General features: G+C 41.1%; 1 protein-coding gene across 1 annotated transcript in view; it reads left to right on the top strand.

The window, feature by feature from the left end:
- The window catches only part of adipor2 (adiponectin receptor 2), a 51770-nt gene that overhangs the window by 32788 nt on the left and 3638 nt on the right, over positions 1-15344 (top strand). The window contains exons 3-7 of the mRNA XM_036577664.1: positions 4914-5069; positions 9263-9434; positions 12084-12270; positions 13403-13590; positions 14592-14785. Of these exons, the coding sequence (XP_036433557.1) occupies positions 4914-5069; positions 9263-9434; positions 12084-12270; positions 13403-13590; positions 14592-14785 (897 nt within the window). The remainder of the gene's footprint in view (positions 1-4913; positions 5070-9262; positions 9435-12083; positions 12271-13402; positions 13591-14591; positions 14786-15344) is intronic.

The following is a 15344-nucleotide window of genomic DNA, read 5'->3' on the forward strand; positions in this document are numbered from 1 at the left end:
ATATACTTGCTCTGTAGTGTGTAGCTACACTTGAAAGAGACTGCCAAGTGCTCAGATCTGGATATTTGACCTAACAGACCCTCATTTGACTAGCATTACTCTAATATACACCCTCAGCTCACTACCATTGCCCTGTAATCTCCACAGGAAGAAGAAGCTAAGCTATCTTTCCCACCCACCAAGAGCAGGGCCAACTGGGACTCCAGACCACAGATGGCTGCGCCATTGAAGGGGTTTGAACTCAGTTCCGAGCAGTTTAGTCAAACTCTGCACTTTCAAAACTGTGGCTAGTTGAGCTCGGCTATTTTGAGAAGTTCAGTGAATATGACCCTCTGTCATTAGTTGCAGTTTATATATGACTTGCACATGATCCTTACCAGCACAAAAGGGTTGTGGGGTGGTGAAATTGGAAAAGTATGACCAAAATATCACCATGTGTGACCCCTCATCATGAATAAAGAACAGTCCGTCTCCCCTCTGCTCCCTTTTTTTTTTAAAAGAAATCAATACACTGTTGTGTGACTGTGTTGCTGCACAGTAGACTATTCATGGATCACTTCTGAGGACCCCTTCAAGTGAGTCTATTTGTGGAACTACGTTCAAGCATTACTGAGCCCATTAAAAAGCATTAAGAGGGATGCTGAAGCACTTTTTGTTGTTTTGTGGGTGGGTGTGCTTGTCTGTCTATCGGCCTGTCGTGGATATAATTAGATGACTGCCGGGCTGAGCCACAGCTGAGGGAGAGTGTTCCGGTAAGAAGTCCATTTGAACCATCTATAACCAGAAGTTTTTGTAATGCCCTGTCATTGCTTTGTCCCTCGCTTTTCTCTCTCCTCTCTGGTCTCCTGCTCTGTGTTCTCTGCTCAGTGAAGGTGCTGAGCATGCCTGCTCACTCAGTTGTAGCCCAGATGCTGCTTGGGTTGGGGCTGGAATACTGAGCATTCCCAGCTTTTCCAGCAGAGGAGACTGTCAAGGTCAACAGTGCCGGTCTTTCTCAGCTACAGTCATACCTTGTTTTCATGGCTCTATTGTTATCCCCCAGCACAGACTGTGTGTGTGTGTGTGTGTTTTGTACATTTTTAGGACAAAGTTCTTACCTTATAGCAAAAACAGGGTCAACCTGACTTTGTAAAGTGCTTTTTAGCATGCCAACACTATGTCCCTGAGACAGTGCTAGAGTGATGACAACCACCAGCTGGCCTACTAGCTAACCACCAACTAGCCAAAGAGCACCCCCCCCCGACTTCCGCCCACCAGAGAAGAGAAAGATTTTCTAAATTTTAACATAATTGCTAACCTCGTATTTAACTTCAAGAGCTAACGGTGTGCGGCAACAGGATTATGCTAATTATGCTAATTAAATTATTATGCTAATTATGCTAATTAAATCAAGGCCTAACTTTTGCCCCTCACAGCAGAGACATCTAGAAAAATCACTGAAGATTGCAATTAGGCCTGTAACAATTGTCGTGTAATCACCTGATTGCACCTGTTTGGAGCTGGTCATAAGGTTTAGTAAATTTTCTAGTATTAAATTGTGCAAAAAGCACAGTGTCCCTTAAAAGACTCCAAGACTCCCTTAAAATTGCTCCAAAATGTGTTCAGCCTTAACGGTACTTTCACAGACGTGTAAGTTGGCCACTAATACCACCCAAACCATGACAGGCCATGGATTTTGAACTTTACGCTGGTAACAATCTGGATGGTTCTTCTCTTCTTTGGCCCGGAGGACACAACGTCCATTACCACATTTCCATAAATAATCTGAGAGGTTGGCTCGTCAGACCAAAACACACATTTCCACTTTTTATTGACAACGGTTTGTCAAAGGTTCCCCGAGCCCATGTGGTGATCCATCACAGAAGCATGCCGATTTTTCAGTGCAGTGCCTTCTGAGGGGTCGCAGGTCACTGGCGTTCAGTTATGGTTTTTGGCCTTGCCCTTTACGCGCAGGGATTTTTCTGGATTCCCTATTTTGATGACATTTTGCACCATAGAGGGCTAAAACCAGCTAAAATCTCATGATCATGAGGGGCCTAGTTGCGATTATCTTGTCATAGTTTGACCGCACATGATGACCTATTACAATAAGATGTTATTCAAGTCACAGTTGCTCTTGAAGTTGTTTTTATTTGGCTTGATGAAGAGAGGTGTCACTTCAGAGCAAAAAACAATCAAGAGAAACAGTCAGGCACCTTTAATGGGAAGATAAGTTACATTTCACCAATAAGATCTTGTAAAGGGCCCATATCCTGCTTTATTCGTGTTTTTCTCATCCCATTTTCTCATTATTCTTCAATTTATAGTGTTTTTATCTACCAAAAACAGGCCTAATTGATTTTTACATGATCATTTTCCATTTAAACCTTTAAGTGTTTACATGCTACATCAAACTCTTATTTTAGCAAAATGAGAATTTCAGTTTTCAGTGATATGGGCCCTTTAAAAGATGGCATTACAGTTTGCAACATTTTAATTAACTACATGCACGACTGTTTTTTATATTTTATCTTTTGAACATTTCAGAAATCTGGAGGATCTGGATTATAAACCCTTGGGTGTTTGTTTGGTGGTAGGAGGTAGTTTGTAGTGCTAAAGAATTAGTTCTGTCAACACAGATTACTGAGATGCAGCATCGCCTCCAGGCCAAGCCTGATCTGCTTAAGAGCACCCCATTAACTTGTCCCACTCTACAACACCTACTTTCACTTGCTGCCACTTTCATCTCCCTCTTTCTCTTTCTCACATTCTTCCTCCGCCTTTTAGATCTCTGCCAACTACTTTTTTAGCAGAACATGAGTGCAGAGGTGCCATTGTCCACTAACCGGACTGTGGACAGCTTTTCATGTCCTGGATCTGCTACAGGCAGCCTACTTACTATTTATTCACCTGAGACCTTTGTGAGAATCCTGAGTGTACAACACTCAGTTTGTCCAGCACAGCAGTAAAAAAACACAAGGGAGCTGTTCATTTAGGCAAGCTTCCTCCATAAAACGATATCAGCCTGTGGATGATGATGTGTGTGTGTGTGTGTGTGTGTGTGTGTGTGTGTGTGTATGATGGATCACTGTGTGTTAGCCTGTTTGTGCAGCTCTGTAGCTGTCCCAGTGCTAATTGTTATTATAGTGGCGTGCTGTGTTGCTGAGAGATAAACTGCAGGGAGGTGATAGGCCATTGCCTCAAATGCGCAGGGTGTCTGGAAAATGCCATAAGGCGAGGTCATCCCAATCAATGCAATATTAATTAGTTGTTTTTTTGTGTGTGTGCATGCGTGCACGTGCCTCCTCACATGACAGCAGGCTGGCCCTGTGTGAGGGTTAGAGAGCAAGAGAGAGCTTTTTTATTTTTTTTGTAAAACTGCCAGTGATAAAAGCTGATGTGCATGCACAGCTGTAAATGTAAACAGTTGATGTACATGTAGAAATGCAAATATTAAAAGCTGATGCTGAAAAACAGTTTATACCAAAGTTTTATTGCATGTTATCAGAGCCGGTTTATGAGGAGCCTGGCCACTTCCTATTTCCCTCGTTATATCAAAAACATGACTGCAAAACGCCAGAGGGTGCCCGCGAGCGAGTCCTCAATGAATGGGAGTTAAAATAGTTTCTAATGACTCGCCCAGAACTTTCCTTCAATTTTAAAAGGTAGAAGGAAGTATTTCACTAAAAAAGCAAAGAAAACTTACCTGTATGTTTCCTTTTTTCTACAGCAAATGGGTTTTGGGCAGCACGACACTAACATTACTGCTACTGAGTGCTGATTTGGTTGGTGAGCAGAGCAGCTTATTGGCTGTTTGCGCTCACAGACATCATGGGCGTACATAAGGCGCTGTTTTGAACTCCACTAACTATAGTTTAAAAGCTCTTAAAAATATAACAGCAGTGTTACATTTTTTTATGTTATTTAGTGTTCAGGAAATAAATATTCATTTTTATTAAGCATTTATAAACTATGATTTTGCTTGAATGCTCCATCTTAACCCCTTCATTTTGGACTCGCTCGGGAGCGCCCTCTAGTGTTTGAGAAACCCGGAAGACATTACAGAGCGGTAATTCTCCTCACTACAAGTTCCCTAGTGTTACTATAGCCGCATTCCAACGTTTAGCCTAGCGACCTGGTATTTTAGTGTATGATTAGTAGGTGTATTTAATACAATTTCCAGTGAGTGTAGGTACAAGGTAGGTGTACCTAATGAAACTGGCAACTCGGCGACACAAAAAGGTCTGTCTGCAGACTGCCTATGGACCCTTCTCACTCCATGTGCTGTCTTCCTATTTTATGTTTTCTTTGCTACTACGAAACACGAGCCCATTAATCTGCCACAGACGTGACTGAGAAGTGAGAAGTAGTGCGTTTAGGATAACTATGATTTCTTATGAGGGACAAGATACAGTATTTCTCATAATGTTTCAAAGTTTGTCTCAACAACTACCTCTCATCTAACGTTAAACTGTTAGCTCTGTCATCTACAGATTTGACACACAATGACTAAAAGACTTCCCTCCACTTTTGAAGGACTGATGAAGCTTATTTTTGAAATAAAAAATATAATGTTCATAAATATTTCTCCATATTTCCATATGAAATGTTCCTTTATGCTGCTGAATCTGTTAAGTAAAAGAAAGTGCTGAGCCATATTGGTCTGTTATTTAGATAGACGACTGACAGATTAATGTCACAGCAAATCTTAAATTATGAAATGAGCTAGCCACATTCCTTCTGTGGGTTAATGGCTTCCATCCTAAATTAATAACACACATTTTGCTGTGCTGCTCTACAGGCAGTCATCAACTTTTTATGCACGTTAAGTCGTATATTTTCATATGTGCTTAATGCGGCAACTATTTCATTATACTGGTTCATGTTTTGCTGTTTTCAATGTCTAAACTGACTGTTCCTCTGTGTGTTTTCAGACTGTGCCTGTTAGAAGAAAGGGACATAATGAAGGCGAGGAGAAGACGGAGGGAGAGGAAGAGGCGGAGAGGAGTTCGGACGAAGGCTTTATGGGGATGACGCCGCTGCTGCAAGCCCACCACGCTATGGAAAAGATGGAGGAGTTTGTGCACAAGGTCAGTCACTAAAACACACACAAAAGTGTGCATGTTTGTTAAAGAAGTAGTGTTGTGAGAAATCAGATTTGCATACTTTTCCACTTTTCCGTCCTAGATGAACTCGGTAAGCCAAATCAGCGCTGATATGAACGGAAGATACAAAGTTAATGTTAGGAAACAGTAGAAGCTGGTAGTCAAATCTATTCTGTAAATACATCCCTGTGAAAACATCTTTCTCTACACAAAGGTCTTTTAAACTCAGTTAAACTGCATCGAGCTCTTCAATAAGGTTGCACAGACTTGGCAATGTGGTTTAGAGCTCAGTATGATTTGCTCTGAACTATAGAAATAAACAAAACTTCACCCTGTAGTTGAACACCGCAAAACACTTTAGACAACAGGTGTTCTGCTCAATTCTGACTCCTCCACAGAGTCCGACTCCCCTTTATGGATGCTAGATAACGTGTGATTTCTGTTTCTATTTAGAAACATGTCTTCATTTCAAAATTCAAGATTAACAGTTGCTAAAAAGAATTCAGTGCAATCCCTGTTGTCTAAAGTTGATCGCCTGCTGCAGTGAAGTTTTGTCCACTTATATAGCTCCCATTAAGTCATACTGTCTATGTAAAGCTATGTTTACACAGCAGGTAAAAGTGGCCCAAATCTGATCTTTTTCTTTATATGTGGCATAGAGGTGTGTTTGTGTCAGTGTGAACAGCAAAAACACACTGAATCTGATATTTTCAATTCCGATTTGAGACGCTTTTATATGTGATGCTGAAATCCGATACGTATCCGATATGCAGCAATGCGACTCGGTCTGAACAGCCAGATTGGAATTCATGCAACTTTTACGTAAATCCAGCTCCACGTTCATCATAATTTTCCCCTGTTGAGACCTCATGAACATTTGGGCTGGTGTTTCTGTACGAAAAATTAGAAGAGACTCATCCAAACCCCTTTGTGTTTGAAGAGATTTCAAAAGAAATGGCTGAACACGGCTGTAGGAGAACGAGGCTGCAGCGTCAAAGAAACATTAGAAGTCTGAAAGCAGAGTTTAAAGAATTCGAGGACACGAACCAAATAAGTGACTGATCCCTTTTTATGGCGAGCTCGAACACATTCTGGGTGATGAGCGCAGCTGTCAGTCAGTGAAGTTTTAAGATGGCTCCTGTGATGCTGGTGAAGATGAAGCTGATCCTCCGGGAGCGACTGGCATTTGTTGGCAGTCATGATTGTTTACCTCTGGCTGAGAAGCAACATGAAGCACTGTTCTTTTGCGCATATGGGTCAGTTTAGGAGCTGATCTGTTCAGACTGATTGTCGCATATAGATCACATTTAAACGATAATGTGAAGAGCCAAGCAAAAATATCGGATTTGTTGAGAAAATGAAATTTGGGCCACTTTTACCTGCTTTGTGAACGTAGCGTAAGCCTGTCCGACCTTAATGAAGACATGGATGCTGTTTGAGCAGGTTGACAGACTTTTTTTGGGGATGCAATTTAAGAAAAAAATGGAAAACTTTTGACCTCTGTTTATCAGCAACGTTAGCCTTGCAGCTCCAGTGCTAAACTAAAGAAGCATAATTTTGGCACCAGGCATGTCTCAGCTGATCAGCTGCATCTGGGTTAAGTGGAAAACTGTGTACATTTGATTTCTTGCCAAACCACATTCCTTTTAAAGCTTCACATGCAGTGCTTCATATACTTCACAACAGCTGAGACCTTGTTAACACACAAACTGCCCTCTGAACAAGCCCATGTGTGCCCCTCACTTTCAAACACATTTTGTAAACAAACGCATGTACACTACCCTGGGGAACTCAAATGGCCAGAAAAATCACACACTCATGAATACAGATGCTACCGCATCACATGCGTACATCAAAATGCTCACTCGTAGCGAAATGGCTGCAGCTGCGTTCACATGACATCCCCTGCTGGAGCAGTCTACCAGGCTTTAAAACCTTTACAATAAAGACCCATCTCTCGTCTGCAAGCGCTTCCCAATTCTGTTGATAGATGAGTTTTGGGGAGGGACGTCTGCTTTGTGCTTGTGAAAGGCATCATTTTCTTTGTGCCACAGTTAAAGTCCTGTAGAAATTCAAATCTCTTCCGTTTTCACTCCTCCTCACTTCCCCTCTTCTGGAAGAAGAGTGGCTCTGGGTTAAAAGCAACTCTTTGAGGAAGCTTCTCTCTGTGCCATCTGAACTCGGCGCTCAGCTGCCGGCCCATTAGAGACAGAATGGGGAGACGTGCGGTTGTGAGAGAGCCGGTTTCCAGCAAGCCGGTGCTTCTGCTCAAATTGCTCACTGCAGGCCTTCAATTACCACATTAATCACTCCAGATGATGACTCATACTTGTTCAGCAACTTCTGCTCTTTCATTTTTTCCTGATAACTCTGAAAAATGAGTCACAGAACACAGCTAGACAAAAATTACCTGAATTAAGAGTTGGCCCTTGTCATTTGACTGTAGCTATAGGTACATATTCTATACCATATACTTCCAGGGGCACCTTAGTCAAACCTATTTTCCTATAACTATACTGGTCGTCTTTCTCTGCAGTGAAATGTTTCAGGTCAAAATGCTATTCTGCTTCCAGCTGAGTCTAAGTCAGCCGTTCAGTCACAGACTCAGCGGTCTGCAGTATATCGCTGCTGTCGGGACAAAATCTCGTATCTCCATTTTTGTCGTTTTTAAGTTTCTGACATAATTTGAAAATTTATGGCCCAAATCTGATTTTATCACCAAGTTCGATTTTTTTGTTTGTTTGTTTGTTTGTCTGTCTGTTCACAATATCTTTTAAATGTGACCTATATGTGACATCAGTCTGAACAGATCAGCTCCTAAACTGACCCACATGCACAAAAGAACATTGTTTCACGTGGCTCATCCAGACATAAACAATCATAACTGCCAACGAATACCAGTCACTCCCAGAGGATCATCTTCACCAGCGTCACAGGAGCCATCATGAAGCTTCACTGACTGACAGCTGGGCTCATCACCCAGAATGTGTTCGAGCTCGCCGTAAAACAAAAGGCTGCAGTCATTTCTTTAGTTCGTGTCATTCTTTAAACTTTGTTTTCAGGCTTTTAACTGTTCTTTGACACTACAGTCGTTCTCCTACAGCCACGTTCAGTCATTTCTTTCAAAATCTCTTCGAACACAGAGCGGTTGCGATAGGTCCCTTTTAATTTGTTTGTACAGTGTGAACAAAGCCAAAATGACTTGGAGAAATATCTGTTTCCATTGACTTAGAATAAAAGTACAGTATGATTCCTTCTCCTGTAAAGTTCTGATTTTGGAGATATGAGGTTTTATTCTGACAGCAGCGATATACAACCGTATGCAATAGTTTGGGCACCCCTTGTAAAATTACACATTTTGTTGATTGCGTTTTGTTAAGTGAATAAAAATGTTACACATCTTCTATAGAGAACACTTCTCTGCATATTTTAATGCAGAATTTCTGCAGAATTTCTTTGCTGAATTTAACATACTGGGGTGAAAAACCAAAATGTGGCCTGTACAAAAGTTAAGGTCATGTGTTAGATTTTATTTCAGTGTCAACAGAAGTGGTGCCCTACAACTGGCAGAAAAATTCTCTGTAGAGGATGTGGTAACCTGTTTTTCAAGAGTCAACAGAACACAATTTGATTGAGTGTTAAAACTCTTTCCTGAACTTTGAGACAGAAAGAAATGTGTTGTCCTAACCCATTCACATACTTCCAGTCACTCGTCAAGTCTTGCTGTTATCTCAAAGTTGCAAACGACGTGAAGGACTGGATATGACCGTCATGGGTCAGAACACACTGATTAGAGTGACCATGAAAGTAGAACATTCTGTTTCTCTGAATGTCATGTTCTGTTCATGGAGGGTTGGGAAAGAACAGAAGCGGAACACTTTCTCAGTACAGTTTTTTTCTCATAGAAGGCTGATTGGACTTTTTATTCATGCTGGCTTGTGCAGAGAACTGCCTGTGGTTTCTAGGATATTTCAATTGTACCAAGGCCCTCAGACTGATTACTGCAGCATATTTATCTCGCTCGCTTCCGCTCTCGCTCTCTCACTCTAGCTTTTTTCCTTTTTTTTTCCTTCCTTTCTTCTCGCACTTATCTCAGGTGATGGTCCCATTCTGTGTCGTAAATCTTTCGAGTGACTTATGAGATCTCACAATGACTTTTCCTTTTTCCTCTGGCCAAGATGTGGGAGGGTCGATGGCGTGTCATTCCTCATGACGTGCTGCCCGATTGGCTGAAAGACAACGACTTTCTCCTGCACGGGCACAGACCACCAATGCCCTCTTTCAGAGCGTGTTTCAAGAGCATCTTTAGAATCCACACAGAAACGGGCAACATCTGGACCCACCTGCTGGGTAAGACACACATACACAAGTTCATATGCATAACATATATTCACCTTACCTTCTTACACCTTCAGCTCTAGTCAAGAATTTTTGTTGTTTTTGCTCTGGTTTGACTAAAGCTGCCTGTGGATGAGGCACCGTGAGTTATCAGTGCAGTGAGGTTGTTGTGGCCCAGCTGTGTAACTTCCCACATCAGAGTAAACAGCTTGCCTCTGCAGGAAGTAATGATTTGCTCTGAATCAGGGCTGTGTTAACATGCCACAAAGCTGTCCTGCTGTAATCACCAGTAATGAACTTAATAGGGCATACTGTGTTGTGATGTTCCTTGGGACATTGCTGTAGTTACATACAGAGACTGGCCATTAAACAGCAGTGTATTTAAAACCCTGGAAACGAGGAGATTAATGAGATACTAGTTGTGCAGGTTTTAAAAGTTGGGCTGTCTTTGTTAGGGCCCATATCATAAAACATCAATGTTTAAAAAAAACGTACCATTCACTACTCAGTCCTTACAGTTCATATGTGGAAACCATGCTGCAAAAACAGCCCGTATTGAATTCATTGTTTCATTGGACCAGATCATGTACATCTATCCACCCAGCAGTTAAGCTCCGCCCATTCATATTGATGTTCTATGGGACAACCAGTCAGAACAGAGCTTATTTATATATAGCAATCTGAAAGGCAGAGTAACAAACCTGTTTAAATCTAAGGAATAAAGAGTTTTGAGAGAGGTTAGAAAATTACCATGAAAAATGAATTCTCACTGTTTTTCGTACATAAAACCACCCCAGTGTTATAAGTGGCCCTTTAGGGGCAAACAGCCTGGTCCAGTCTGCCATATATTTATTCAAAGAGATTAATAGCTCTTATTAACTGCTTCAATTACATATTCTCCTCTGAAACTTTAACCTACCTTTTATGATGATCAGAATTAGAGGATTTTTGCTTCCTAGATGCGATCAGCAGTCGGCCAATTTATTACTATGATTTTGACATAATTAATGTGAGCAAGTGCTCTCATGCTATGTTTGAATGATGCTGCTACACCTGTATTCTGATGTTGGAGCATAATTATACATGACTCAGTCTGCTCAGTAGCCAGTTTCCTCTTACTTTCAGTCTAGCACTTTATTTGATTCATATTTAACTTCTGTGTTTGTTTGTTTGTTTGGTTTTTTTTTTTCATTAAAGTTTGGCCCATTTAAAGAGCAATTAATGTTATTTATATTGTACTTTGACTAACAGAAGGTACTGGAAATGTGCTAGTATTTAACACACAAGCTGAGCTTCAGGTAAACAAACAAACAAACAAATAAATAAATAAATAAATAAATGGCTAATGTAAAGAAATTCATGACTGGTACGAAAAGGCCAAAAGTCCTTCTGTTCTTAGACCAGATACAGCATCTCAGCTGTGATAGTGGTGTAAGATCAGCTCTTTACGTTAATTATTCTTGGTCCTGAGTCCCTCTGGGCTGCACAGGTTTGTGTTTTCTTTATTCTAAAACAGCCAGTTCAGCTGATGCAGAGTTGTTAAGGAGCTGATGAGTTCGATCAGAGGTGTTGGGATGAGGGAAAAACGCTGTGCAGGAGAGAGAGAAAGTACTCCATGTACCGGGGCCAGGAACAACTGTCCTAAACGCTTTCGTTTCAAACTTCGCAAAGGTTTACTGTGTCACTTAAGGCAGAGCTGCCATCTAGTGGACAGAGAAGATTGGAGTCTGATAAGTTGGCATGAATCAGTGTTCATGCCTTTCAGAGAAGAGCTTAGATAACAGTATTGCCAGATGAAGTAAGAACACAAAGATAAGGCTTTATTACTGTATCATAGTATGATGGCGAGATTGATCTACATTTTTGACTTTAGGGTCCTGGAGTTTGTCACTGACCTACAGCAAAAACAAACCATAAGAACACAACAACAGTAACTGAAGTCGTGTAAGCAGTGGATGACCAAAAGCTCATCTGTTTCACTGATAATTGAAATGTTAGCTTTTATATATTAGTCCTATGCAAAAGTTTGAACATCCCAGGTCAAATTACATGTTTTGCTTTTTGATTTTGTAAGTGAAATTAACCCATCCTCTGCATGGAACACACATAAATATTGAATTTTTCTGCAAATTTCTATTTATTTGTGCTTAACATATTGGAAATAAATAGAACGGAACTTTTTTATCTTATATAAAATTTGCACAGGCCACATTTTGTATCTTATTTTTTCCCCTAGTACATTAAATTCAGAAAATATACAGTAATTAGGCTTTAAAATGTGCAGACCTGTGCTCTCAATAGATGTGTTACCCTATTTTCACTCAGAAAATCAACAAAATGTTATTTAATCAGAGGCGCCCAAACTTTTGCATTTGTAGTGAGCTGTGCTTACAAGTACAGTGTAGTGAATTGAAATGTATTTATATATTTATTAAATCCAAGCAAGACACTTTTATTGATTTTACTATACTGACTGATCTTCCATTCATGCAGCACCTCTGTGCTCTACATGAACACACCTAAACTTCCACACAGCTGCAACAACTCACAATTGCACAGAACATCAATTAAGCAGTTTTGCAGCTGCACACACTGTGCAAAAATGAATTCATTCTGTCTTCACTCACTCACTCCTAACCTAACCTCTGTTTCCCTTTTCAGGATGCCTTTTCTTTCTGTGTCTGGGCATAGTGTACATGTTCAGACCCAACATGTCTTTCGTGGCGCCGTTTCAGGAGAAGATTGTGATTGGCATGTTTTTCCTCGGGGCCATCCTCTGCCTGTCCTTCTCCTGGCTCTTCCACACAGTATACTGCCATTCAGAGGGCGTCTCCCGTGTATTCTCAAAGTCAGTACCCACTCATGTTGCTCCTTCACACCCACCAATCTAGTAGCAGCTATCATTTGAGGGAGAGTTTTTTCCACCAGGCAGCGTGGCACAGTAAGGTTACAGATCACACATTCTATCATTCTGTCAAGTGAAGTGATGACATAAATGTAGCTGTGCTGTTCACTATTGTGCTGGTGTACCAAGAAACTGGGATGTATGGGTGGAGCTAGAGATAGTAAGGTAAATTGGAAAGAAGCTCCTCTGTTGTTGCTATGACTGTCTGTGTTTACTGTTAGTGTCAAGTGAGAAAATATAATACATACAACCACCAGAGGACTCCTAATTTCATCATTCTGTTGTGCGATGGGAAATGGGTATGTACTTGAACAGGGTCCAGATTGTCCTGGGTTTGGATTAATCAGCGTACCGTGCTGCACCGCACTGCCCCACGCTGCCTGGTGGATAATATTTAAATATGTTGTGCAACTTGATGTTTAGGTCTTAAATGTAAAATCAGCATTATACTGATGAAGATACGACAATAGTAGGTAATTGACTCACCTCGTCAGACAAAATGTTCTTGCGTTGGACACGTTGTGTCCAGTTACACATTCCCACCAGAGATCTCCAAATCCCCAAATCTTACATAGTGAAGCAGAATATTTTGTAACATGGGTTGTACTTCGGACCCCTTCTCTGAGCAGATGAATCTGATGTTTGCCAAATGCCTTGAAAGAGTATTTAAAGAGGACTCAGTCAAAACTTGGTGTGCATGAAGCGTTAGTACATAAACGGGTACGATATGGTCCAAAAAAACCCTTATGAAATCCGACCCGACGCCTCTGGCTTTTAAATTATTCTTTCAGGCTTTACAGGGCGACTCACAGCAGCGCACACATCATATTTTAGCTTAAATATCATTTCAATTCCTTTTTTGTTGTTTTTTTTTTTTTTTATTATTATTTGTAGAGATAGTAAAGTTGTGACAGACCCATTCACGTTGCATATGTTAAGGGACAGTGCTTAGTTAGATCTGTTAACTCTCTAGAGTCTGTAAAGTCAGAGAACATTCATACTTTTCATTATAAGTTCTTGCTTCTTGTAGTGCTCGAGAAACAGAACCTTCATAACTGTCCTTTTTTTGCTTTAGGTTGGACTACTCGGGCATAGCGTTCCTGATCATGGGCAGTTTTGTCCCGTGGCTCTACTATTCCTTCTACTGCTCCCCTCAGCCCTGCTTTATTTACCTGATAGTGGTGTGTGTCCTGGGCCTCGCAGCCATCACAGTCTCACAGTGTGACTTCTTCGCCACACCGCAGTACCGAGGAGTCAGGGCAGGTAAGCACAAATACACACATACAAAAACATACGTACATACATATATATGTTGTCGGAACAAAACCTCGTATCTCCAGAATGGTAACTTTACTGGAGAAAGTTTTTTCCAAGTCATTTTGGGTTGTTTCTTTTGGTCCATTCATCATTAAATTTACACATAACGTATAGGGCAACAGACATTTTCAAATTATGTCAAAAACTGAAAAACAGCAGTATATATACACACATACAACACATTGTTAAACAGATAGATACAGTAACTTAATGTGGGGCAGATTTTCCCATTGATTTCTTTAAATGTTGAAGTTTTGTGTGTAAATTTGCAGACAGTCTATTACAGAAAGGAGAGTCAGTGTTTTTCCACTCCGCACTGACTGCTTCAAACAGCCGAAAAAGTGTGCAGAGCTAGTTTGTGTTTCATCTGAGACCAAATATTCTCCATAGGCTATAAAGCTGGACCCTGACCAGTTCAAAACCATCAGCAAAAACCATTATATTTTCGGCTTGGCTCATTTTTTTTTGCCGGGAGTGTGTTTGTGTGTATTTGTTTGTGTATAAATGAATGATACAGTGTTGGTGTTCTAAAACCTGCATTACCTGTTGTGAGGTACTCAAATGACTCTGTGAACCTCAGAGAGGCTTTTTCTGTTTGTTATAGTGTCAGATTATCTCTAGCAAGTCAGGTCATGCTTGTCTGCGGATAAGGCATTGACTTGCCCTTACATGGAGGCTTTAGGACAGTTATATAGAACACGGTTTCTCAACGCTGGTTCTGGAGGCCGACTGCCCTACACAGTAGGGCAGCTTAAACACAGCAACTTTAAATCAATAATGGGCTATTAATGAGCCAATAAGTTGGATTAGGTGTGTTGGGAGCAGGGAAAACACTAAAGAGTGCAGGGCAGTGGGCCTCCAGGACCAGGCATGAGAAACACTGTAGACCATAGGGTCAGCTGAGAGGGTTCATGGTGCTAATGTCTGACTTCCCCTATGTATTTCAGGTGTGTTTGTTGGCCTGGGGTTGAGTGGAGTGGTACCCACACTGCACTTTGTGATCACTGAGGGCTTCCTCAGGGCCACCACTATGGGCCAGATGGGCTGGCTCTTCCTCATGGCTGCTCTCTACATCACTGGGGCCTGCCTTTACGCCGCACGCATTCCTGAGAGATTCTTTCCTGGCAAATGTGACATTTGGGTGAGTGTGCACGGACTCTGCGTTACACGTCTCACGAAATAAAACAAAGTGTGCAGTGGAAGAACAGCAGGTTGTTTTATGGTATAATTAATGAGAGTTCGGTAGGTTCAGTAATAGTAATAACTGGGTCTGTCAGTGTCAAGGTGCGTAATGACTTTCAGCCTGTTAATTATGCAGTAAGAAGAAATGGCTGTTAACAAATCTGGTGTTTAATAAATGATTCTGCACCTCCCACCCAGCTGCTGGTGAACAGTAAATTAGATGTCTGCTTCTTGTATTGGGCTCAGCCTTATATAAAAATGGACAAAGGTGCCGACACAGTTCAGGCTTCCGGATGGGTGATTTCTACAGTTTTCAACTATGCAATGTAGTTTTCTCCATTTTTATAGATAAAAGCAGTGTGTGTCTGGAATTCCAACGAATTAAAAAACATTCTGTATAATTCGATCCATGAGATGTAAACAAAGTCGTTTTGATGTGAAACGGTATGTTGTAGGGAAAGAGACTTTTTTACAACGGTGTTGATTGGAGCCAAGCTCCGCAATGTTACAGCATTGCC

This window comes from Colossoma macropomum, unplaced genomic scaffold (assembly GCF_904425465.1).
Source record: "Colossoma macropomum unplaced genomic scaffold, Colossoma_macropomum, whole genome shotgun sequence".
Classification (NCBI taxonomy): domain Eukaryota; kingdom Metazoa; phylum Chordata; class Actinopteri; order Characiformes; family Serrasalmidae; genus Colossoma; species Colossoma macropomum.